At 39.6% G+C, this 25,998-nt stretch overlaps 1 protein-coding gene across 1 annotated transcript; it reads left to right on the top strand.

The window, feature by feature from the left end:
• The first annotated feature begins 13,698 nt into the window (after positions 1–13,698).
• LOC149159387 (putative LRR receptor-like serine/threonine-protein kinase At5g48740) lies at positions 13,699–15,895 on the top strand. Its single transcript, XM_089434287.1, has 5 exons — positions 13,699–13,808; positions 13,899–13,955; positions 15,207–15,325; positions 15,438–15,571; positions 15,662–15,895. The coding sequence occupies exons 1-5, from the start codon at positions 13,699–13,701 to the stop codon at positions 15,893–15,895; spliced, it is 654 nt and encodes a 217-aa protein (XP_089290413.1).
• The last annotated feature ends 10,103 nt before the right edge of the window (positions 15,896–25,998 follow it).

Here is a 25,998-nt window from a genome sequence, read left to right as displayed (position 1 = left end):
TGTTGTCTCCCTAGTGTATACCTGTTGGGCCTGTCGGTTGTTGGGGTTCAGGTTCGGTTGAGCAGGCATTTGGGGTTGTCTTGGAGGAGCAGGAGGTAATGGTTGTGGTTGAGCCGGTGGTGGAGGCAAAATGGCGGGAGGAGTGTTGTACTAGGGCCTCCACCCCGGTTGAGGTGCATTCCACTGAGGCTGTGGCTGGACATGTGAGTGAAACGAATGAGCAGTGGGTTGAGCATGGTATTGAGGAGGATAAGACCACGGAGGAGGTGCAGACCAGGCAGGATGAGCAGGGGGACCCCATGAAGGCATGTGAGTAGACTGGTTGGGGTTATAATAAGCTTGGGATGTCCCTTGCATCCCCTGCTAGTAAGGTCTAGGTCCATGCGGCCTCCTTTGGTTAAGGAAGTAGAGAGGTTTAGTGGGTGCCTCAGTCCCTTGGTATATGGCTTTAAATCCTGGTAAGGTTGGGCATTGGTTTGTGGGGTGGTCCTCCTCACAAACGAAACATACCTCTACTGAGTGCAATGGACACTCGTTCTTAGGGTGCTTCCTCGTACATTTGGGACAGAAGATGCCCAAAGCCCTCTCAACTTCCTCTTTCTTTTGCTGAATTCGAAAGGTATCAAGTTGCATGGCAATAATCTGTCTCATCTCACTCTTGAGGTCTTCCATCTGGTTAGCAAACTCATGCTTGGAGAAGGTGGTACTAGCTGAAAGTGGGTTCCCCCTACCTCTTTTCTAGGCTACCCTAGAGTGGTTTCTAAACACAGTCTTTATGTCCTCATAAGGCAGTTGGTAGATGTCTCCCCCAGCTAGCATGTGAAGGGTATCTAGAAGGTCTTCAGGGACTCCTCGGAGCAGAGCCAGCTTTAGGGATTTAGGGTCAAGTGTGCACCTAGCCCATTTATAGCTAAGTTGGAACCTTTCCTCGTAATCTTCTAAAGACTCATCGCTTCCCATGGTCATCCGAAAGATTTCTCCCTTGGTTTCCTTGGACCTACAGTAGTCTCGGTATTTGGTATTGAAAGCTTGCTGCATCTGAGCCCAAGTGGTGATACTATTTCCAGGTAACCCCATGAACCAGCGTAATGCTGCATCCTTGAGGGTAGAGGGAAAGAGTTTCAATTTTTGCTCATCTTCTGTATAATCATAGGTTCGACAAAGGACAACAAACTCAAATAGGAAGGTATCAAGGTCTTCAGTGGTCAATCCATGGAAATGAGGTAAGGCCGAGGGACTTATGTTCTTCATTTTCATGTCCCCGTTAGTCTCTTGGATGGGGAAGGTACCTTCTATTCTCTCGTCATCGTCTCCACCATTTCAGTTGTCAGCCATGGTTTCAATAGGAATGTTTTCTTGCTCTTCTTCTGTTATAGGATCTTCATATATCTCAGGAGGTTCACCTATAGGTTCTTCTGGATCACTGCCACCAAAGAAGAGAGAAGGGTGACTCAGTGAAGTGGTGGGGGTGTTGGGTAGGAATTTTCTGGTATTATCTCTGTTCCTACGAGGCATGAAAGGATTTTTGGTTGTTTTTGCTTTTGCTTTTTCTCTGCTTGTACCTGCAAAACTGAAACAGATGGAATTGCAACTAACTAGAATCTATCTTGCGGGAATGAAAATGCGGAATTGAAATGAAAGCAGGAAAGGACTAATCTACTCTGCTGAAATCAAATTGCGAGAAGGAGATACTAGACTACACTTGCAAAATTGAAATTCTATTTTACGCTTGCAGAAATGAAAGTCTAATCTATGAAAGCAGGAAATGTCTACTTTACTTTTGCAGAAATGAAATTGCAGAACGGAAATGAAATAAACTATTTAGCAGAAGGCGAGAGTAGGAAAATAGAAGAAAAGCAGCAATCAAAAATACTCTGACGCTTCCCCGACAATGGCGCCAAAAAGATGGAGGGCTCCAGTATTGCAGCAATAATGCTGCAACTCCTGGGACTCCCTTCTTTACTTTTATCAACCCGGTAGTTCGTAACAAACTTGGTAGCGACAGTGTTGTATGCACAAATACTAGCTCTTGCCGCAGCTGTCACTTGGTCAGCTGGCACAAGTCCGCTAGGGGCTTAAGCCAACTTCTATGAGCTCTTAGAAGAAGCTTTTTAACTGATGGATGAAAGCTAACTCAAAGGAAGCTAATCTACTTGCAGAAAGAAACTGAAAGCCAAAAAGTAATGCAAACCCTAGCAAACCCTAATTCTACCAGTTAGTCCTATTGATGCAAAGGAGAGAATGCAAACTACTAGAAGAGATGCCATTACTTCTATGAAGGTAAAATACATGTGTCTAGACTACCTATATCTGAAGAAAACATCTTTTTGTATTTTTGAATAAGTTATTAGAATTATCATGCATGTGCTTTTTATCTGGCTTTTTAATGTGCAGGGGTGGATCAAGGAGGAGAAATGCTTGGAAGAGGTCGGGAAGGTCCAGAGAGGGTCTAAGGAGTCCCTACACCCTTTCGGAGAGTTTCACAAAGTTTGGCTATCAACAAACCTCATTTGTGAGCTTCTACAGGAAGTCTGCAGGGGTTCTACAGGATGTTCAAAGATTTCTACAGGATGTTCAGAAATTTCTACAGGATGTTTGAAACGTGGATTTTAGAGGATGGGTGAGTGAGGGAAGATGCATGAATGGATAGGGAGGTAGGATAGGGGCCTGGAGTGACCCAGGGACTGGTGGATGGAGTGGTGAGAGGGTGTAGAAGGCTGGCTTGGCTTAAAGAAGGTTAAGACAATGATGGAACAAGAAGGTAGGGTTATGTGGGCAAAAGGACAGGTGTGAGACGAGGAAGCTAGCTAGGAGATGGAATAGCTGGCTCTGATGAAGCTTAGGCGGATGAGAGAGTGGTAGAGATGCCCTACACAGTGTACATTTAACCGAATCAACAACGTCTTACAAATAATCAAAGTCCTAGCTAATCTAATCTAACTGTCAATAAAACGAATGAACAACAGCTTTATTTGGAAAGAAAACCATGTACATCAATCATGCAAAGAAACATTTCAGAGATCTGAACCCATAACTAACTTCTGCAAATGAAAACAGTACACTAAGGATTGCATGGTCAAGCAAACTAGTGTTTTTGTTGGGGCAGCACTGTTTCTTCAATTCCAGCCCCTGATCCAATAAGGATGAGGCAAAACAGAGAGTGTTGTTGACCCTTTTCTTGGAGCTTTTTCCTGTTATTATCCTACCAATCCATTTTAAACATCTGAAGCAATTCTATTCATAAACAGTGACCTATTTAACCAACACAACTAAATCTGCCCAACAGAAATACATTTCAAATGCATAAAAGGAAAACAACGATGCATAAAGGAAAGGTAACAGTACAAAAAGGAAGCCCTAGGCTCTCAGGTTGGGCCCAACCCTGAGAGCTATGGCTCCTATAGAAAACTCAGAGTTGATATAAAATCGAACTGCTTCTCATTATCAAAAAATTGTCATAAGTCAAGAGTTATGCCCAAAATGGCTACAAGAGAACAAAGTAGAGCTAACAGCACTGTAGTGAAAAATATGCAATGGTTTCCAAAAGTCCCTCACGAAGGTTGAGGCCTTAACATTTATACACCACGAGGGCCCTAGCTGGCCTCCTAAGTCTATGGGACTTGGCTATCCAAACTGTGAGTAGACAGCCCCTTCCAAAATCTGCTTGGCTGCCTTCTAGATCCGGTTTTGGTGGCCTTTGGAGCTCGGAGTTGGGGGTGAAGATCCTGAGGAAGGCTATTTAATGCCATAGACAACCCCCCTACGAATCCTCACCTCAAGCTTGGCTGTCTTCTAGCCCATGATTGCTCGGTTTTGCTCCAACATGTGTCAAAAAACCAAATTTGGGGCTCATCAGTGGTGACTTAGTAAATACCTTTGATGAATTTTGAAAACTTTGCTTGATATGGGCATTCTTTAGTGAAATGATCCTCGTCGCAGATGAAACAAAGATAGCGAGGTTTTCATTTTTCATTAATAGATTCGTTTTTATTTTTTTATCTTTTGAATTTTGATTGTTTTTGTTTTTCCCCTCCTCTTTACTACCGGATTTGGTCGTAGATGAATCGATGACATGGACGTCAGCAGAAACTTCAGCAGAAGAATCTCCTTTCGGGGAATCAGGTAAAGTTATTGTAGGAGAAGAATTCTTTGAAGATTTATTCTTGCTCTTAGTACTAACTAAACCAATCATACCATCAGCGGCATGAGACCAGAGGTGATAAGTCATCACATGATTTGACGGATCTTCTCCTAACTTACCCTCGAATTTCGTGATATCACTGGGCAACTTATTAGGCATTGGCGGCCAGTACGGAAGATAATAAATCAGATCTTTTGTAAGGCACGAAAAATCAGGTAAATCCAAAGTTGCAATAAATGGTAACTGACGGTTAGGTTCGCGAAAACCTTGTGTAATGAGACCAGCTCTAGGAGGAGGATATCCAAGATAACCTAGAATCAGATTTCATAGAGACTTGAGGAATTTGCACTGATGCAGGTATAGTAGAAACTATAGCTACAAATACTCCAAAAACAGGTGTGGTAGGTTGAACAAAAAATGCAGCAGTTGCAGCAGCAGTTCGAGGCGGAGTCCAAGGTGAGCTAGGCCCAGGCTGCTGAACTAAACCAAGTGCAGAGGTTTGAACCATAGGTTGGACAGGTTGCTGGGTTGAACCAGAAGCCAAAGGCTATCCAGCTTGATTAGATAACTGCACATTAGGTTGCAAATTCTGTTGAGTTTGAGAGGGATCCCACACCATATTCATTCCGGGACCCATAAAAGGTTGTACATAAGGAGGACCATAACCAAGTTGAACATATGGCTGATAACTAGGAGGTACATTTCCAGCTCCTTGTAAAAATGACTGACCAGAAGGCAGTTGGAAACATTGAGTTGGGTACTGACCTTGAGGTTGATAACCCGAGGCACATACTGAAACTGGGGTTGATAAGCATCCTGAGGAGTATGGGGTTGACCTTAGGGTATGTACTATCCTGAAGGTTGAAAAACTTGAGGTAGCCCTCCAAGCGGAAACTGACTACCTTGGGGTTGCCCCCAGGCAATAACTGACTACCTTGAGGTTTCCCCCCAGGCGGTAACTGAATACCTTGCCCCCCAAGCGGTAACTGACCACCCCCCCAGGCGGTAACTGACTACCTTGAGGTTGAGGGTTTGGAATACTACCAGACATCATAAAAATCTATTCTACGTTCAATTTTTTAGTTCCATTATTACCAGGCGATAACTGATGTTCAGTTGGTCGAGGAGTTGCTCCTGAAAAAGTACCAAAAAGTGATTGGTACCCCAAAGGAACAATAGGACCACCATATAAAAATGTTTCCGGTGATTGGGAAAACATAGATGACTGAGTTGACATGATCAATCAAGAATAATAATCTCTGGGTGTAGGATGAAAATAATCACACGCAAACAAAGAAAATTTCAATAAAAGCACCTAAAGCCTCTAAATAAACAAACAATTGAATCACACGCCTAAAAAATATAAGAGTTCAAACCACACACAAACAGTAACTTCCCATACCAAAAACACTAGTTGGTGATGAAATCCAACATCGTAGAATTTAATATAGAAAAGGCAGTTGGAACAGTTACCCCGACAACCTGCTTAATGAATCAGACTGGCACAAGTTTCTTCACAAAACCATCTCGAGTGAAGAGAACCCCCTAGAGATTCCAAGTGAGTCTAGTCGACGTCTATTCCAGGTATAGTGAGATCCGTCCTTCACCATCACCTTAGGAAATAATCTTAAGTTTATGGACACTAAGGTTACCAACAACAACAAATACAACTGGGGGAACAGTCTACGATCCGACATACGCGCGAGGGCAGAGTAACAAAGCTCAATCCCCTTGAAGGCTCCTCGACATGATCAATCCGAGGTTTACCAACAAGTGACCCCAGGCTCCTCGACAATGGTTAATCCGAGGTTTACCATTTATAATACGCGCAAATCTTCTATCTTTCCCAATGAGACAGACTTGATTGTCTCCAAGGTTCGGACATGATCTCGTCATTGACTCCTTTAAGAGAAGCTTCCTAAATTATATCAATTACAATTGGATTTATTTCCTACCACAAGATATAGCTACTTGTTTTTTTAACTATCTTGGAGAGTTAATTACTCCCTACTCCAAGATACTAGCCTAAGCTATATTGGTGATAAGAGCCCTAGAAATAAAAAGATTACTAGATCAATTTTAATTAAGCATTACTTTTATGGGTTGTTTCTTAAGTCAATAGGTATGGAAATGAAACTTTGATGGTGTGAAGACTCGACTCCAAAAACACTAAAAAATGCACCTAAAATGATAAACAATTCGTTCTTCCTTCAATGAATTTCTAGCTAAAAGAAAGAGTTCGAGAATGCAAGTTTTTCAAAAACAAGTATTTCTTTTAACATGTAAATGGGAAGAAAATCCTTTTGTCTTTTTCAATAAGAACTCAAAATGAGACTACTAATTAAAGCTCACAAAAAATCCCTTTCCTTTTTGAAAACTCAAAACTACATAAAACAATTTCTTTCAAAAGAGATCTAGAAGTTCTAAGAAAACACTCAAAACTACAAAAACTAATCATGAGATCTAAAAACTTCTAAAAACCTAATGATATAAAAGCTTTAATTCTTTTTTAGGACGTTTTACTTAGTATTGTAGTAAACTAAGGATTAATTCGTTCAGAATAACAAATCAATCAAAAAACATCCAAATATGTTTTCTTTTATAAAAATGAAATTCAAAACTTATAACCAAGTTCGTTCAAAGATTTGCAAAGAGAAAACGAAATCTATTTCTCACCAAGGAAAGATTTCAAAAACCAGTCAGACTCATCAAGAAGACAAAAAGACACCAGGGTAATCTAAGGTTTTTCAGGCTTCTAGTAAAGGCTAAGTAATTGCCCTACTAATACTGATTATTAAAACAATCTGAACTATCTAGAAAAAAATTGCAGAGGTGAAGGCAATTCACTAAAGGTTGCCAGTCACCCATGAAAGAAAAATTACAATGATTGTTTTTGTTTTCTGTAAACCGTGGGGTTAGGCTCTGCACAAGCGAGCGAACCGTGTGTCAATCTGCAAGAAAATGATAAGTGTTAAGCCAAATTATAGATATTAAGAGTGAGAATGATTATAAGCAATATGCATTATCAATGTTCTAAGTTTAAACTTATATGATTAAAGAACAACGTATTTTATAAATGATACTATACTATAAATAATTTAACTAAAATTTACAATCTCACTAAAACAAATTAGTATTGAAGAACTAAAGGAAAAATTTATAACTTTATCATAAATTCAGTTAAATTAAATGACATCCTAAGCAATAACACAAGGCTATGTGCAAGGAAATTAAAGTAGAGTATGAAGAAGTATCAAAGTACTTTGTAAAATAAATGTAGAGATAAAAAATTATACTAATTATATGTTATTAGTCAATCCAAAATGCATTGTGTAATATTTTTTCTCAAAACTTTGGAAATGAGTGGATATTTATGGTAGGAATGTAGCTTGAATACAAAAGAGGAATAATCAAGAGACCAAGTCTACTAGAACCATTGTCCATACCAAATGAGTGTTGGGAAGAGGCCATAATGGATTTTATTACAATTATACCAAAGTATGAAGGTAAAAATTTCATTATGGTTTTGGTGTTTTGACTTACAAAGTGTGTCCACTTTTATAGAAAAGAAGCATCAAAATGGCTTCTGAAGAACAATCTGCAAAGGAAGAAAATCGCTGTCAAAGTAGAAACCCACCATGAAAAGCGCTGCAAACATGATGAGCAAGAGACAACCTTTAGAATAGTCTCATTCACCCCTTACTGCTCACTCAAATTTATTATGACACAAACACGTAACACAGAAATGCCAAATGTAAGGCCAAAAAAGAAAAAAACGTAACAGTATGATGTCAATATATCCAAAAAATTGATATATATATATATATATATATATATATATATAATATAACTATCTTCGTCAATAAGAGAAAATTGGATAAAGTCACCATATAATATGACTCATCAATAGTATAATGATATATCTTATATATCATTAAATCAATAAATCAAAACAAGATCCAATAAGACCCATGGATAGTTGGTTCTCTCATATTAATTTTGAAGCAAAAAATATTCAAATAAAATAATTATATTTTTTGAGGCCTAGTTTAAAGAGATAATTATTTAGTATGACCCATAATGAAATTGTAATGTTCCATCATTTAAATTATATATTTAAATATGATATAAAGTTAATACATTAAAATTTTTATTATATATTCCATTAAATAAATTCAATAATTTAAAATTATAATTATCTCAATTTCACACACTGAATTAAAAAATCTTAAAAAACAAAAAATATGATTAAATATAAAATAAATTTAATGCATCAAAAAAATTATGATGCATTCCATTAAATAAACTTAACAACTTAAAATTATAATTATCTCAGTTTCACACACTGAATTAAAAAATCTTAAAAAACCAAAAAAAAAATAACAGCATTAAACTACACTTCATGTTAAAATTTATAATGAATTATATAAATATCATTAAACTCATCATAGAATTTAGGTAAAGAAATAAAAAATTAAAAGAAGAAACAACTCGTAAAATTTAATAATTTTAATAATTACCTTTTTAATTTTGGACATTCTCTTACAGTGTTTAACGAAGGAGGAATTGCACACTATGAATCCTTAGTATACTATCCATGTTGGAGAGGGAAAAAAAAATGTTTAAATTTCTAGCACTGTTCTATTGATTGCTCCTACTGATGGGGATGAACAAAAATGAGTCTAATCCTATATCTAATAGAATTCTATGTATAGTATTCAAAACTGTCAATGTAAGAAGTGTATGTATGAATTTGGGGTTATACTTTGAAAAAATGAAGGCACTGTTCTTTGTCTTGTAAACTTCACTTGATTTGTCTGTAGATCTTCCAGTGTACCATCCACCATAGTTGTAGACTTTTAGTGCCAATAGTAACCCAAAAATGTCTTGCACCATCCACACTAGGGAAATAAGGTGGTTCAAAATATATCTGATGTAGGGCATCACAAGCACCTAGATATGATGGACCCTTCATTTCAATGCTACCCATGGCTGTTACTACCAGCTGCTAATATGAGAAGAAAAACCTTTTCACCGCGACTTCTATTGCCTGGAAGGCCAACAGAACATGTATTGTAGCAACATGATAAGCACCTGAAGTGCTATGTGAGGGAAGTCCATGTGAATGAAACAAATGCATAAGTGCCTCCTAGAGCCTTGGTCCACCCTTTGTATCGGCCTCAACACCCACAACTTTGGGCACCAGATGCCTTAGTTCCTTGCATGCATTTTTAAGGTCTTTAAGGGGGGCAGACCAAAGACATATGCGCCTGCAAGTGTACTAGTGCTGCTAATTGCCAACTGGTGTTTAAGGCAAAGGAAATCATCTGGGTCCATCACTAGAAGCAAATTCACAATTTCTGTGAGCATCTTCCATATCCTTTCAACCATCCAACAGTCTGTGGATGCTCCTACAAAATTCCCAGAGTCTATTCTTTGATATATTCTGTGAAACAATTCTTGGCCTACAAATACCCAGGCCTCAAAGATCTGGAGGACATTGCAAAGTTTGGCATCTTCTGGATTATGGAACTATTTATGTTGTTTTAAAGAGTGCAAATATCTTGGCTTGCAGATTCTATCATATTCAAGAATAGGCTTACCTGACATATTTGGTTCCCCCAGACCTAAAGTGAAGGGAGTCCTCTGCATATGGCCTTCAATGGCAAGCCATATTCTAGAAACCATAGCTTCAACTCTTTTCCATGTACCCAAACGAGGAAGTAAGCTCTCTTCACTTATTCTGCTAACCACAGGTAAAGCACCAGGTCTCTGCCATACCTCATGGAAAACTTTCGTAGCAAGAACACCACTACTTACTGACAACTGAATAGTGGGAACCTGCTTGTCATTTTCACAAATCATTGAAATCAACTCAATCTGGGAACTAATTAAGGATTCAAGCCTTCTCTTCCATTCCTCTTTGTCAACGTAAGTCCTTGTGTCACAAAGGACAAATGAAACAAACCGAAAAGTAATCTCCAATGACTGTAAGGCAGCCTTTACCAACCCCTCTCTAGACCAACCAGGCCATTCCTTGAATTTCCACATGGCACTAAGCTCGGGGAGATGCACATACTACTCGTAACCCGCACACTCCATGGGGTAGGGCTCTATGGACTCTTCAACAAAGGCAAAATAGGATGCCATTTATTTACAAGACATATTTTTTCCCTGCAAACAAAACCAGGAGAGTAAAGACACCGATGCTCTCCATATACCATAATCTAAAAAGGACAACATAATAATAGAATAAACACTAAAATCCATTTTAAACACTAAAATTTTAAAAACTCGAATAGAATAAAATGTTCTTAAATCTTTCTATTATTTAAAAAGTTATATATAATATGTTACTGGATAGAAAATATATCTATTTGTTGCAACTCAACTTTTTCTGTAGATGATAAAAACTCAACACAGATCCCCATGTGCGTGGCCTACATATCTTGGTAACGACTGTATGTATTTATATCGTATGTTTTCGTGTCCTTCCTACGCTGGTTACTGCTCAGTCACTCTTCCATTTCAGGTGGCGCATATGCAACTGCTCAGAGTCATTTTATCAGGGTAACCGTTTTTTTAAGTAAAGGAAAATTGATCAGTGCTGAGTTTGGAAATCAATGGAATTGCAAATCAATGAAATAGTATTATTGGGTATTATTTGATAGTATTATTTATTATATTGAATGTAAGTTGATTCATTATTATTATTATTTAAAGAAATTATTTTACTTACTTGATATTATGATGGTCTATTTAATTAAACTATTCCACACCATTTTTACTTGGTATTATTAGTCACTTGACATTACTTGTTACCAATATCTAAGGAAGTAGAAAGTTGAATGCAAGTTGACTCATCACTATTTAAAGAAATCATAATCATTTCACTTACTTGATATTACGGTGGTCTATTTAACTATCTATTTAACTCAACCATTCCGCACCATTTTACTTGGTATTATTAGTCACTTCACATTACTTGTTACCAGTATCTAAAGAAATAGGAAGTGAGCTTTTATTGGCTAGATACTAATAAGTTTTGGACCACTAATCTATTTCTTCCTTAAATTATTAATAGGTTTTGGACCATTAATCTATTTTTTTCTTAAACTATTAATAAGTTTTTTCTAAAATTTGATAGAGATTCGTTGGAATCTCAATCAGAAGTTTGAGTCGTGTGGTCTATACAATATGAATATTAAAAACCCTTACTGTTTATACAATCCAAATACTCAAAGACTATGCAATCAAATACTCCAATACACAATGCAAATGCAATCCAAGTACTCCACTTCACAATGCAAATGCTCAAAAAGTTTTTGAGAACCTGAATCCAATTTTAAATATAAAAACATATAACCAAATATATATATATTGCACAAGAGTTAAATAATGTCAACACATAAATATATATTTTTTCTGTTAACAAAGTGAACAGATATAAGCTAAATATACGGTGGTTGGTGCACACATAAATACATCTTAGTGAAATAGAATATAAAACTTTTATTTTTGCTCCCTTTGCCCTGTAGCATGTATGTGACAAAAAGTTTCAGTGAGGAAACTTTAATTTTCGTCTTCCTAACCTTGTAAGATGTATGTGGCAAAAGTTACAAGAAGACTTGTACAAACATTCCTGAAGCCCATATGCTATTTACATAATGGAATACTTTATCTTCGTCCCCATGATACTGTAGGATGTATGAGGCAAAAGTTACAGCGAGACTTGATGTATGGCAGAAAGGCTGCAACGATTCTGGTACAAGATCATATATACATATATGGCAGAAAGGCTGCAACTAGTCTGGTACAAGATGATATATATATATATAGAGAGAGAGAGAGAGGGTAGAAAAGTTGTTGTGTACAAGATGACATTTTTGTAGTTATAAAATAAAATAAATCAAACATTAAGAAATCATCAATTTTTTATTTTATTCAGGGTTTTATATCAAATATTCAGCGTAACACAAAAGAAATCATATGATTTTGAAACAGCAGATACACCTCATTGTTAACTTCTCTATGGACATTCTTTTAACATTCATCGACAGGCCATTTCAGCATCTGATATGCACTATAAATCTTAGAATTCATACTTTCTATATATCATATCCTTCAATCTTGAAAATTTATTCCCAAGTTGACTTTAATTGGTATGAAATCCTAAGCAGCAAGGTTAATATTTATGTATGCAGAGTACCATGCGTGAGGAAAGGTGTAGTTTGATTCACGATCAATGGGCACTCCTACTTCAATTTGGTACTCATTACCAATGTAGGAGGTGCAGGGGATGTGGAGGCGGTTTCCATCAACGGTTCCAACACTAGTTGGCAAGCAATGTCCCGCAACTAGGGACAGAATTGGCAGAGCAACTCCCTATCCAGCATTATTTACTCTCAGTGCTCTACATTACCATCGGAATGTTGTTAGCCGTGTCTAGTTTAAATTATCAAGATAACTGGTTTACTTTAAATTATCGTGTTACCATATGGTCGACTCTTTTATTTATTTATTACCTCCATGCTGAACCATATAGTGATAAGTCATCCAGATGTTTTTCTTAGGATGGGCTCATACTTTGGTGACGCTTGCAGTCCCTCATCCCTCATTCTATATAGCCACTTGTTAAAATAAAGAATCTAAAGAGTCCTCCCAACTTAAGTATAAGGCTGCGGTTTTTTGGTAGGCTAAGCCTGTTTTGCAAAAACACAGGGGGATTAATCGAGAAATACCTGTTTCAAAGTAGACGGGGTGCTGCATGCACTGCAGGGATCACCCTCTGTAACCTCTGTTCATCGGAGCTCCTTGGGAATTTGTTCAATGGTTGAATTGTCGAGATTTTGGATTTGAGCAGAATATGAGGGTGGTTGGTAACGCGTTTATGAGGGTCGAACCTGCGATCTATGTCTTGTCCCAAGGCTTCCACGTTCAAGCTTGAAGTACAACTGAGTTGTAAATGGAAGACACAAGGATAGTGGTGAGTGCTAATGCCATTAAATGTGATTAATACCCCTAAGCCATCGCTGCAGTGGAGGCAGGCAGCTAGACCGGCAGAAACACGGCAAACGGCGAGTCGCCGGAGCTTGGTGAGATGTAATCGCCGAAGGTTGGAGATGGATGCATGGTCGGGTCGCGAGATGGAACATGCGATGACGTAAGGAGGGCTATAAAGACGTAGCATTTATGTTTCTATGGAGGTGGAAATAGCGCTCGCCTCTTTGACACAACCGACAACATATCTCCAAGATATTCCAAATTAACTATTTATTTCAAGTTTTAATTTGTTTAAGGTTTCTAATTTGTTAAACTTTAGGAATATTTAAAAATTTAATGTACAAGATCATATAAAAAATTGACTGAGCAAATGCAGAAATATTCCTTCATAATCATATTCTTTAAATGATAAAAATAATATATGAGTTATATGCACATTTTCCATAGATTCCTTTGCGCGTACATTGATTGCATTTTTATATGGTTATGGTTAAGTATCATAATTGAATATCTGACCAGATGGTTCCTAAACTACAGTTGAAACTCTCGTCGCCATGAAAGAGATGTTTGATATGAGCGCATGGATTTCTGATCCTTGCTTTTTGATCGAGTGGGATGGGATTGCGTGTAATCACGACTCTTCTGCAATAAGAATTTCTGAAATGTAAGTTTAAGTCTTTGTGTTGTTTACCATTCATTGCATTTATACGGAATTGTAAAACTGTGATGTTTCATGAAAATCCTTTTGTTGTAGGAATGTGACAGGACTGATACCTGAGGAAATTGGACAATCGACTGCTTTAGTTAACATGTGAGTATATGTGCGACTAATTTTATTTTTTTCTTTTCTCTCTGGTTACAATTTACTTCTCATAAATTTCTAAATTTGTATTAATGTATTTTTTTTAATTATAAAACATTTATATTAATGGTTTAGAATTTTTTTAAATAAATAAATTTATATTAATTATTTTAGAAATATTTAAAATTTATATTATTGAAATATTTAGTTTTTTTAAATCATAAACAAAAAAATTTTAATAATTCTTTTAATATGAATAATTTTATGAAATGATATATTATAAATAATTTTTAATTATAAAATAATTTGATATATATATATTTCTAAAATTACTTTGGGTGGTACTCTCATTTTTCTCACTTAACGTCCAATTCTTGCTAAGAACATGAGTTATAATAACTTATTGTTATAATATTCAAGAACTTCAAAACAAAAAAAAAAACTTTAAAATTTTAATTTTTTAAAATTAAATATATTAAAAATTAATATAAATTTGAAATCAAATATATTAAAAATTAATATAAATTCAAGTTTTTCTATGTTGTAGGATGGGGATAAAATATATCGATATTTTATCAGATTAAAGTATGGATTAAAAAACTAACATCAAAACATTTAAGTGGCCTTAATCACTTACAAACACCAAATAAATTTTAAATTAAACTGGATTCAGATAATTTACTCTAAATATAAATATAATGAAGCTGGTTAAGAAGGGACAGCCTTTTAGATTGTGTTTTTACCTATTTTGTTTGTTTTTTTCTATTTATAAATATAATTATACTGTAAATTGTTTTTTAATAGTATTGGCTATGATCCATTGATATTGTAATAACCACCCAGGGTCCTTGATAATAATCATTTCATGGGATCTCTGCCAGAATTCTCCAATTTAACGATGTTGCAGAGACTGTAAGTTTCTGCGCAACATAGTTTTTTGATATTTTTAATATTGGCGATTGTTTAGACTTCCCCTGTGAATTTTCGCAAAAGATCACTTAACAATCATTTTCTGCATAATGCAGACACCTAGGAAACAACAACCTGAATGGCAGTGTTCCAGACGGGCTATCTAAACTTCAAAACCTTAAAGAGTTGCAAGTCTTTCTTTCTTTTTTTCTGTTTTATTTTTTTTACTTATTAATATAATTATATTTCATATATATGATCAATTTTCTCATGTAATCCACCCACCATGCCATTTGTTTTTGAAGGACTGGAATACCTGCACACAGTTTGTACCCCAAAAATTATTCACAGGGATGTAAAAACAGCGAACATCCTTCTAGACAGCAATTTGAAAGGAAAACTTGGTGACTTTGGTATTTCAAGGATATGGACTGCTGGGAAGGCTTCTCATGTTACCACTATGGTGAAAGGCACCGCAGGATACCTTGACCCAGAGTATATCACACATTTTTACTATTTCATATAGTTCCTTTTTGGGGTATTTCTTTGGCTAAGAAATAATTTGGATTGTGTTGTTCACAGGTATTTTTAGCACTGAAAGGTTGACCGAGAAGAGTGATGTGTATAGTTTTGGAGTGGTTTTGCTGGAGATCATATGTGGTAGACAACCTATTGATGCAAAACTCTCTTTAGATAAACTAAACATCATTCGATGGGTAAGGGATCGGATCATTACAATTTTAATGGTAGTAAAAAGGTTTTGTAGCGCATAAAAACTAGCATTAATAATATGAGGCTATTTACAGGCTACACCTTTTGTGGAGATGGGTGCAATTCCTGGTAAGATAGAAGAAATTATAGACAAAAGGTTGGGTGGAAATTACGACATAAAATCAGTCACTCGTGTTGCCAAAGTAGCCATGAGATGTGTTAAGGCTGAACCGTTTTATAGGCCGAGCGTTAGGGAGGTAGTTGCAGAGCTGAGGGAGGCTCTCCAAATTGAAGGGACTTGCAACACTATTTCTATTGTACTTTTATAAATTCTATCCGGATGCAATGGAGAACTGCCCAGAATTTGACTCCAAATATAGTCAGATAACAGTGTATTGTTTAGATAAAGTGAATATGTTTGTACATTAGTACAGATTTATTTTAAATATGGATCTAACATGACTTCAGAAAGATTTAGTTTAAATATAAATCTAACATGAATTCAGAAAGATCCAATTTCTTAGGTATAATTTTTTTTTATGAATTACATTATTTAAATATTTTATACAATTATTTAATTTTTTATTTAGACTTACATCAATCAAATTTCAACTTTAAAAACTAATCTACAAAATTACATATTATATTAAACCATAAAATGATTCTTCCCCATCAAAAACAATTGTGAAAGATCTAATTGTTATGCAATTTTAGACTCCCGTGAATCTATGAACTAAGATTCTTGAGTATACTGTTAGCCCCATGATCATGCCTTTTATTTGTCAATAGGATTCGCGCTTTCAAATTCGCAGCTTCCTCTTGATTGCGGAAGATAAAAGGGTGACGTTCTCAACAAATTATGTTAGTTTCTTGAAGCCCAATTAGTGTAATATATAAATCAGCAGCGTGACAAGGGAATGTAGCCTCAGGACTCGAGATAAGATTTATGATTTTATGGAGCTGGTTGAGGATTGGTTCTCGATTCCTACCGCTCTCACTGGTTTTAAAGGCTGTTTTTTAATTTTTTTTCTTAATATTCACTCCCGTCACATCTTGAGTGCTTGTAACACAATAGATTTATTAGCGTCAGCACATGAGGCCTATATTCATGCCATGCTAGAAGCTGAATCAAATTACCGTCAATTTTCTGGGTCGGAGCATGCGGTCCCAATGATTCGGACACTTGGCGCTCGATGGGCGCCCCGATACACATACCGGGGGTGGACATGTAGGTTCTGGATCACATGAGGTATTCCATGACGTAAAGGGACGTCGAACCCAGTATCAACCACGATCTATTAAAATTACCACCCCGGCCCCTATGCTTAGTTTCGACCATGACTTTTTGATTGACCGAGTTAACAGTCTGCAGGAGAGGGCGCTTGTAGACAAATGGTATTTCACTAAATTAAGTGAAGTCGAAATGAGGAGCTGGGTAGAAACTAAATGGAAGTCACTACTGGGTTAGATGGCTACGTTGGTGCGATTGTTGAGCGACTGGCACAACTTCCATTTCCTCAGCAAGGATGATTTACTGAAAATCAAGGCCATTCCATGGATAAAGGCGAGGAGCTTTCTGGCTCTGCATTCTTGGTATGTTGGGTTTAATCCCTTAAAGGAGACGCCACAAAACAAATTAATTTGGGTCAAATTGCCCAGTTTGCCCATTGAATTTTGGACTCGGCAAGTTTTCATGGATATAGGCAATGCAATTGGAAAGTTTGTTTATGTCGACCCACGGTGTTTGGGTGCACAAGATAAGAGAATTGCATGGACCCTGATCGAAAAGGAATATAGAGGAAGATTCTCATACCACATTGAGCTACAATGGGAGAGCACCCACCTAATGCAGTGGCTGGACTTCTGGGGTGTTCCATTTAGGTGTCTTATTTGTCATCATACTGGGCATCTTATAGCACAGTGTCCTCACAGACTCGGCGACAGGCGTATGAAACACAAGAGACATGGTTTCGGTTCGAGGGAGAAGGTTGATGCTCAATATGCTATTCCTATGAATGGTCACAGGGTGACAAATCATCCGGACGATGCACAACGGTTATTAGGTAATTCGCCCTGTTCCTACCCTTTCCCTTCCACTGATTTTCATTTTGTGCAACGTGATGAATCTGCCCCCACTCTTGTTCCTTCATCCCCCTGGACCCTGAAGGTTCTAGTACTTCTACGGTTGATGACACCTTACCACCCCCATTGGACAAGATTCCCCTTCCCTCCCGTGTTGACTCGGCCCTTCCGAATATTGTACCACCCCCTCTAATGACATATGACGCACCCTCCACATCACATATTACGTACATTCCTTGGCCCCCCTACACGTGCCTCACATTCAACCCCGGGGAATAGGACCCAACCTTCATCACCTATTTCACCCTTATATTCACCTACCAACTCGGTGGATAGTGACATAGATATCCTTCTCCAGAAGAAGACTTTGGACCTCCGTACCCTCACCATTCACAAGCCTCCTGGCTCATCGCCCCACCACATCAGTGCTTCCTCGGTGGGCAATATCACCATCCGTCGGAAATAGAATCGAGAAAGTAGACACTGCAGAGGACGCGCTCGACCTCTTCCTTTTTGTTCATCTGACCCACATTGTAACGCCCTGTGCTTGATAGGCAACCGGGCGCGCCTCCCACCACCGAGCGAAAATGACTAAGTCATAGAAGAACCGCGGAGAACGACCAAAGGCGTGGCATATATTTATGTGGACGAATTAGCGTTCGAATTTATAGGGGTGAGCCAAGGGGAGCTCATTCACAAACTGACCAAGCAGCGAAAACAATGTGGAGCGATGTTGGTGGGCAGTGCGACCCACACAAAGACATTATAACATTGAGGGCGCACACGGTTGGAAGAAATAAACGAGGGTCAGCCGAAGTCGTAACTCCACGCTTAGACATCGTATATGTATGCGATGGAAGGGAGGCATTTGGAGCATCGCAAGTTCAACCTTCAATCACCGAAACAGAAGTGCGTGGTGTGAAAAGACCGCAGCAAAGGCACAGGTCATGCGCCCGCTTGCTAGGTGGTGTACACTGGTTGCACGAGATTTGGGAGATGGTGGAAGGCGAGGGTGGAGGGCGTTCTAAGGCGCCCGCCCGCCAAGTCTTGTGAACAGGTTTTGGGTTGTGTTGTGGGCGAGGGTCGTGCACGAGTGCGCCTCCCACTTTGACAAAGAAGACTTGTGTTATGTTTATGATGGAGTTGTGGCGCCCAACTCAGGTGTAACATCGATTAAGTTATACTCCTGGTCATTGTAAAAATTCTCTCACATAATAAAAGATTGATTTTACATGTGATGTTGTTCTCTTGCCGTTCTACATTGTTGATGTTTTATATTAATGGATTCCACACATTAATATGTTATTCATGTTTAAGATGAATGTTAAGGCATAATTCGTAAAGTAAGCTAACAATGGAAGATATTAATTACTTAAGAGGTGCTGCACCCGGCGAATTTAACGAAAAAAGAATTGGGGGCGTGACAGGTGGTATCAGAGCAGGTTCACAGGTGGTGAAGCCGTTGCTTGATGAACGCAGAGAACAAACATGTATGCAGGGAAAAGTTATGGAGAAATCATGGATTAACAATCTGGGTTTCATGGACTTGATGGTTCATGGCAAGACCATTCAAGCTCTCGTGGACACGGGGGCCACTCATAACTTCATGACGACACGGTTAGCAAAAGAGGTTGGACTGATGATTTTCCCATCGAATGTGGAAGTCAAGGCAGTGAACTCTAGAGCTAAGGTGGTGGGTTTGGCACACGAAGTGCCTGCGCAGATAAAGATTGGAAGGGTCAGTTGGACTTCACAGTGATGGAGATGAACGACTTTGATATGATACTCGGACATGATTTCATGAAGGGCAACAGGGCTATTGTTGTCCCCTTCTGTGATGAGGTGGTGTTGGTTGGATAGTTACAAACTTGGACTTTGCCCACTCATAGGCAAAGGAGGGAAGTCAGGGTGCAGCATGTTTCGGAACTGAGTTTGGAGAAGGCTATGAAGGAGTCAGATATGGAGACATATGCGGTGATGTTTAAGGATGTCGAAGGTGATGGAGTGGGGACGCTTGTTCCAGCCGAGATTTCTAAGGTACTAGCCAAATATGCGGATTTGATGCCTGATGTGCTACCAAAGAAGCTTCCACCAAGGCGTGCAATGGACCATAGCATTGAGCTTGAGCCAGGAAAGCAACCCCCAGCTAAAGCACCTTATCGGTTGTCAGGACCTGAGTTGGAGGAATTGAAACGACAGCTAAAGGAGTTAGCTGATGCAGGTTTCATCAGACCTTCAAGGTCCCCTTATGGAGCTCTGGTATTGTTCTAGCGGAAGAAGGATTTGAATGAGCTACGGATGTGCTGTGATTACCGTGCACTGAACAAGCAGACGGTAAGGAACAAGTATCCTTTGCCATTGGCTGCTGATTTCTTTGACAAGCTTGCGAAAGCCCGAGTGTTTTCCAAGCTGGACTTGAGGCATGGGTATTATCAGGTGCGGATAGCTAAGGAGACGATAAGAAGACCGCGATAGTCACAAGGTATGGTAGCTTTGAGTTCCTTGTTATGCCATTCGGGTTGTGTAATGCTCCTGCTACGTTTTGAACTTTGATGAATGATGTCCTACGACCATACTTGGATTCGTTCGTAGTAGTGTACTTAGACGATATAATGGTGTTCAATGACAACATGGAGGATCATAAGAAGCACTTGGCGATGGTGTTCGAGGCACTGAGGGCAAATCAGTTGTTCTTGAAGAAGTCTAAGTGTGTGTTCGCTCAGACCGAGATTCCATTCCTTGGGCATATTGTTGGTCAAGGGTACATATGGATGGAGCTGAGCAGAGTGAAGGCGATCAAGGACTGGGTTGAACCAAAGAATGTCCATGAGATGAGGGCGTTCTTGGGCATGACCAACTACCAATGAAAGTTTGTAGAGGGGTACTCCAAGGTAACATCATCACTGACAGACCTATTGAAGAAAGACAAGAGGTGGAGTTGGACAGAAAAATGTCAAGTGGCATTTGATGACTTGAAGAAGAGGATGGTTACAACACCGATACTGAAGTTGCCTGACTTCGAGAGACCGTTTGAGGTACACACTGATGCTTCAGATTTTTCCATAGGAGGGGTTCTTATGCAGGATGGGCATCCGGTGGTGTATGAGAGTCAGAAGTTGCAGGATGGAGAACGGAGGTATCCGGTCGATGAGAAGGAGATGACTGCGATCATTCATTGTCTTCATGTGTGGAGGCATTCCTGATTGGGAAGTCATTTGTTGTCAAGACTGACAACATTGCAGCAAGTTATTTTGCATCACAACTGAAGCTTTCTGCGAAGCAAGCTCGTTGGCAGGACTTCTTGGCAGAGTTCGACATGACTATCGAGTATAGACCGGGAAGACACAATGCGGTAGCAGATGCCCTTAGTAGGAAGGGACAACTTGTAGCATCGGAGGGAGAAGACCGAGCAGCTAGGAGTAGGAGTCGAATTCAGATGTCAGAAGAGATACAGAATAAGCTCAAGGAAAGTGTTGAAACTGATACTTTGGCGCAGAATATAGTGAAGCAGATAAAGGAGGCGAAGACACGAAAGTTCTTTCTACGAGACGGGTTCTTGTTCTTTGGAAACTGGCTCTATGTTCCAAAGTCATCTGGACTCAGGAGGCACCTTTTGAAGGAGTGCCACGACACCATGGGCTGGCCACCCAGGGATTCGTCGTTGGAGAGAGGACTGTTGGAGAGAGAGGATTCTTTTGGGAGAAGATGCGAGAGGATGTAGAGGAGTATGTACATATGTGCATCATTTGTCAGCAGGACAAATCAGATACTCAGAGGCAAGGAGGACTGTTGCAGCCTTTACCGATTCCTGAGAGACCATGGATGAGTGTCTCGATGGACTTCATCACTCAGTTGCCACAGGTTCAGGGGTATAACGGGATAATGGTCGTGGTTGATCATTTTTCCAAGTATGCTGTCTTTGTTCCAACAAAGATACCTTGTGGAGCTGAGCGGACGATGGAGTTGTTCTTTAAGAACATAGTGAAGTATTGGGGGATGTCGTTGAGCATCATGTTGGATAGAGATCCGCGTTTTACAAGTAGATTTTGGACCACATTGTTCAAGTTAGTCAGGACAGAGTTGTTGATGAGTTCGAGTTACCATCCACAGACAGATGGGCAGACTGAGAGGATCAACGCATTGCTGGAGGATTACTTGAGACATTATGTGACGGTTGATAAGAAGAATTGGCTTGAACTCTTGGATATTGCTCAGTTTAGCTACAATATTCAAAAGAGTTCTACGACGGGGTATAATCCATTTGAGTTGATGAATGGGCAAATGCTGGTTGCACCGCATACCGTAGTGACAGGAGGTTTTTGAGGAGTCCTCATACGAAGAAGTTCACGAAGGCTTGGGATGAGACCTTGGAGTTGGCACGGTTGCGCTTGCACGAAGCTGCAAGGAGAATGAAGAAATGGGCTGATTGAGGAAGACGGGATGCGCACTTCAGTGTGGGAGATATGGTGTTTCTCAAGATTACCAGGGAGCAGTTTCAGCTAGCCAAGGGGACTGCGAGCAAACTGACACGGAAGTATGAGGGACCATTCTGAGTGAAGAAGAGAGTGGGGGAAGTTGCTTATGAGCTGGAGCTTCCACACCATATGCACATGAAGCATCTGGTTTTTCACATGAGTCAGTTGAAGAGATGCAGGGTTGATGCTGATCATCCAGAGAGAGCTGAACCACCGAGAGGACCAACCGGGCTTGTGGACAAGCCAAGACTGGAGTTGGATAAGATTTTGAGCTACATAACTATAGGGATTAGTTGCCACATGAAATGGGAGTATCTTGTCAGATGAAAGAATGCATCGGAAGAGGAAAGTTGGGAATCAGAGGACTCGCTTTGGAGATGGAAGAAGAAGATTGCAAAGTATGAACGAAAGATATTGAGGCAGTCAGGATTGTCGAGGGTGACAATGATTTCGAGTGGGGGAGGATGTAACGCCCTACGGTTGATAGGCAACTAGGCGCGCCTCCCACCACCGAGCGAAAACGACTAAGTCATATAAGAACCGCGGAGAACGACCAAAGGCGTGACATATATTTATGTGGACGAATTGGCATTCGAATTTATAGGGGCGAGCCAAGGGGAGCTCGTTCACAAGCCGACCAAGGAGCGAAAACAATGTGGAGCGATGTTGGTGGGCGGTCCCGCGCCATGGGCGGGCCGACCCACACAAAGACGTTATAACATTGAGGGAGTGCACGGTTGGAAGACATAAACGAGGGTCGGCCGAAGGCATAACTCCACACTTAGACATCGTATATGTATGCGATGGAAGGGAGGCATTTGAGCATTGCAAGTTTGACCTTCAATCACCGAAACACAAGTGCGTGGTGTGAAAAGACCGCAGCAAAGGCGCAAGCCATGCGCCCGCTTACTGGGCGGTGTACATGGGTTGCACGAGATTTGGGAGATGGTTGAAGGCGAGGGTGGAGGGTGTTCCAAGGCTGCCCGCCAAGTCTTGTGAACAGGTTTTGGGTTGTATTGTGGGCGAGGGTCGTGCACGGGTGCGCCCTCCCACTTTGACAAAGAAGACTTGTGTTATGTTTATGATGGAGTTGTGGTGAGACCACCGTGCGGTCTTGCACGGGTGGGCGCCCAACGCGGGTGTAACGCCAGTTGAGTTATACTCCTGGTCATTGTAAAAATTCTCTCACATAATAAAAGATTGATTTTACATGTGATGTTGTTCTCTTGCCGTTCTACATTGTTTATGTTTTATATTAATGGATTCCGCACATTAATATGTTATTCATGTTTAAGATGAATGTTAAGGCATTGTTGAGAATGCAACAAGATGATGGAGCTTAGTGGAAAGGAGTCGCCTTCACTAAGTGGGCCCGCAGGCTATTTTTGGCGCAAAGTCTATTTTTAGACTATGTCTATTTTTAGACATATGGATCATGGTCTATGAGTTGCAGGATGTTGTTTATGGATGATTGGTCATGTTGGGAAAAATAGATGGACTTCTATTTTTGGTTCACAGCGGAGTGATCAGAGTCTATTTTTAGACTGCCAGGCTAAAAATAGAAACAATCAAATATTATTAGCCCTTAGTAATATTTGGACTCTAAACATTATCTTATTCTCTTGGAGCACTTCAGTTCAAGCTATGGATGTGGCACATGCAGCTGACAGAAGGAATCACATGGTTTCTTATGTGTTAGTTGAGCTATTGCATGGAGGACTTCAGTTAGAACTCATGCATGTGAGTTCTGTGGAGTTGGATGTGGAGTTGATGGAGTTGTGTTTAGTTTGACTTAGTTAAACTAGTTGTATTTAGTCTAACTACAGAATACACTAGTGATGAGTTGTGTGAATTAATTATTAATTAATTCACTAATTATTAACTCATAATGCAACTAAAGAATACATCAGTTAACTCAGTGCATGGACAGTTCAACAGAGACAGGTGTTAGAGGTAAGTGAAAGGGTCAGTTGTGACTATAGTTGTGCATGAGATCTTGCACAATCAATGGGATTGAGTTATGCCAATGAGGACTGCGCAGTGTGGGCCAATATCAAGGCAATTGTAGCTTGTGCTCACGTGATTCTCTTGCAGGGTTGTGCAGTGGAGGCAGGCAAAGCAGTGGAGGAGATTTGAGCAGTGGTTGATCAAATCTGAGCTAGTTTTGTGTGTAACAGGTGGAGATAGTACTAAGTACTTATGAGGAGTATTGTACTATGTATTGTTACATGTTCTCAATCATTAATATACAGATAGTGTGGGGTTTTCAGCTGTAAGCTTTCCTGGGTTACATACTGTGTTAATGTGTGCATGCGATTGATGTTTCATTGTTTTTAATGCTGCTAAATTGATGATCAACATAGAGGAGATTATGTATTGTGCATGTATTCCGTAATAGTGTATAATCGGGATAATCTCTGTTGAATAAGTGTTTATTATTCAAAATTTCTACATGGTATCGGAGTTGTTGATCATCAGATCTATTATTCAGAAAGTGTTTACATCTTATTTCTTTAGGCAGAGTCTGTAATCGGGCTAGGTAGCCTCTGGATTCATCCTTCTTTTGGAAGGTGAGATATCCGGTGAATGCCCATACAGTCGATCTCTGTACAAGAAATACTTTGTTCTCACGAATTTTAGATCAGAAGCGGTTGAGTTTGGAGTTGGTGGAATTCGAATTTGCAGCAGTGTTTTCTTGGTGTCAAAGTTGAAATGTCTTTCAACGGATTGCGATTGGAGTATGCTCTTGAAGGCAACTCGAACTATATTGCATGGAAAGACAGGATGGAGGCAGTGTTAGATGATAATGGGTTGAAGGATTTCATAGAGGCCGAGGTCCCAAAACCTATTGATGCTGCTGAAGCTGTGGTTTGGCAAAAGAAGATAGCAAAGTGTCGAAGGATTCTGTTGGAGGGCGTGAAGGATCACATTGTGTCTAGCCTGCATGGAAAGGCTTCTCCATACTTGATGTGGAAAGTGTTGATAGATCTATTCCAAATCAAGAGCGATCAGAGGAAGCTGGCGCTCAAGGATAAACTCAGAAACATTAAGTGTGAGAATGGAGACAGTATGCCCAGGTATCTCACGAAGTTCACCCAATGCCGAGATGAGCTGGGAAGTGTGGGGGTGACTGTCGATGATGAGGACTTGGTGAGCTTGGCTCTCCTTGGTCTTCCGAAGAGTTGGTATTCCTATCAGGACTCTGTCAATGGTCGGGAGAAATTGCCAGGATGGGAGAGACTTTGGTCGGATCTTGTGCAAGAGGAGATCAGATGGAGCACCAGAGACAGTTCTTCATCCATGCATGATGAGGAGAACTGTGCCTTAGCGAGTAAGGTGAAGAAGGGGAAGGAGAAGGGTTCTCTTTCCAAATCCAGTTCTTCCAATGATGGGAAGAAGGTTGACAAGTCGAAGGTGAGATGCTTTCGTTGTCATGAGTTGGGCCATTATGCTACTAATTGCCTAAATAAGAAGTCCAAGAAGGGATCCGAGGAAGGATCTGAAGGTGAGGCAGCCTCACTTGCTTCACAGTTTGAGTTGGACTTCACACTCTTCGCATGCATGGTTTCATCCATGGTGGGAAATGGTTGGTTTCTTGACAGTGGAGCTTCTTTCCACATGACTGGTGACAAAAGTTTGTTCAGTACTTTGGAGGAGAAAGATCTCCAGATACTCATAGCGATGGGTAATGATGAGAAGTATAGTGTCTTAGGTCTAGGCACGGTTATTTTTCAGAGGGAGCATGGAGCTCGCCTTACCTTGACCGATGTCAAGTATGTACCAGGACTGAACAGAAGCTTGGTGTCGATCGCGATGCTGGAAGATAGAGGCTATGATGTAGTCTTCAGTAAGGGAAAGGTTTTCCTTAGACACAT

Source organism: Pinus tabuliformis, chromosome 5_2 (assembly GCF_031772625.1).
Source record: "Pinus tabuliformis cultivar Carrire ecotype Pingquan chromosome 5_2, CPIR1, whole genome shotgun sequence".
NCBI lineage: Eukaryota > Viridiplantae > Streptophyta > Pinopsida > Pinales > Pinaceae > Pinus > Pinus tabuliformis.
Note: the sequence above shows the minus strand (reverse complement) of the source record. Positions and strands in the feature narration are given on the sequence as shown.

Excerpts from the sequence above, each read along its gene's own strand:
- LOC149159387 (XM_089434287.1), top strand. The coding sequence starts at position 13,699 with ATGAAAGAGATGTTTGATATGAGCGCATGGATTTCTGATCCTTGCTTT. Across the intron at positions 13,809-13,898 it reads GCAATAAGAATTTCTGAAAT|GAATGTGACAGGACTGATAC; the intron begins GTAAGTTTAAGT and ends CTTTTGTTGTAG. Across the intron at positions 15,326-15,437 it reads TGTTACCACTATGGTGAAAG|GTATTTTTAGCACTGAAAGG; the intron begins GCACCGCAGGAT and ends TGTTGTTCACAG.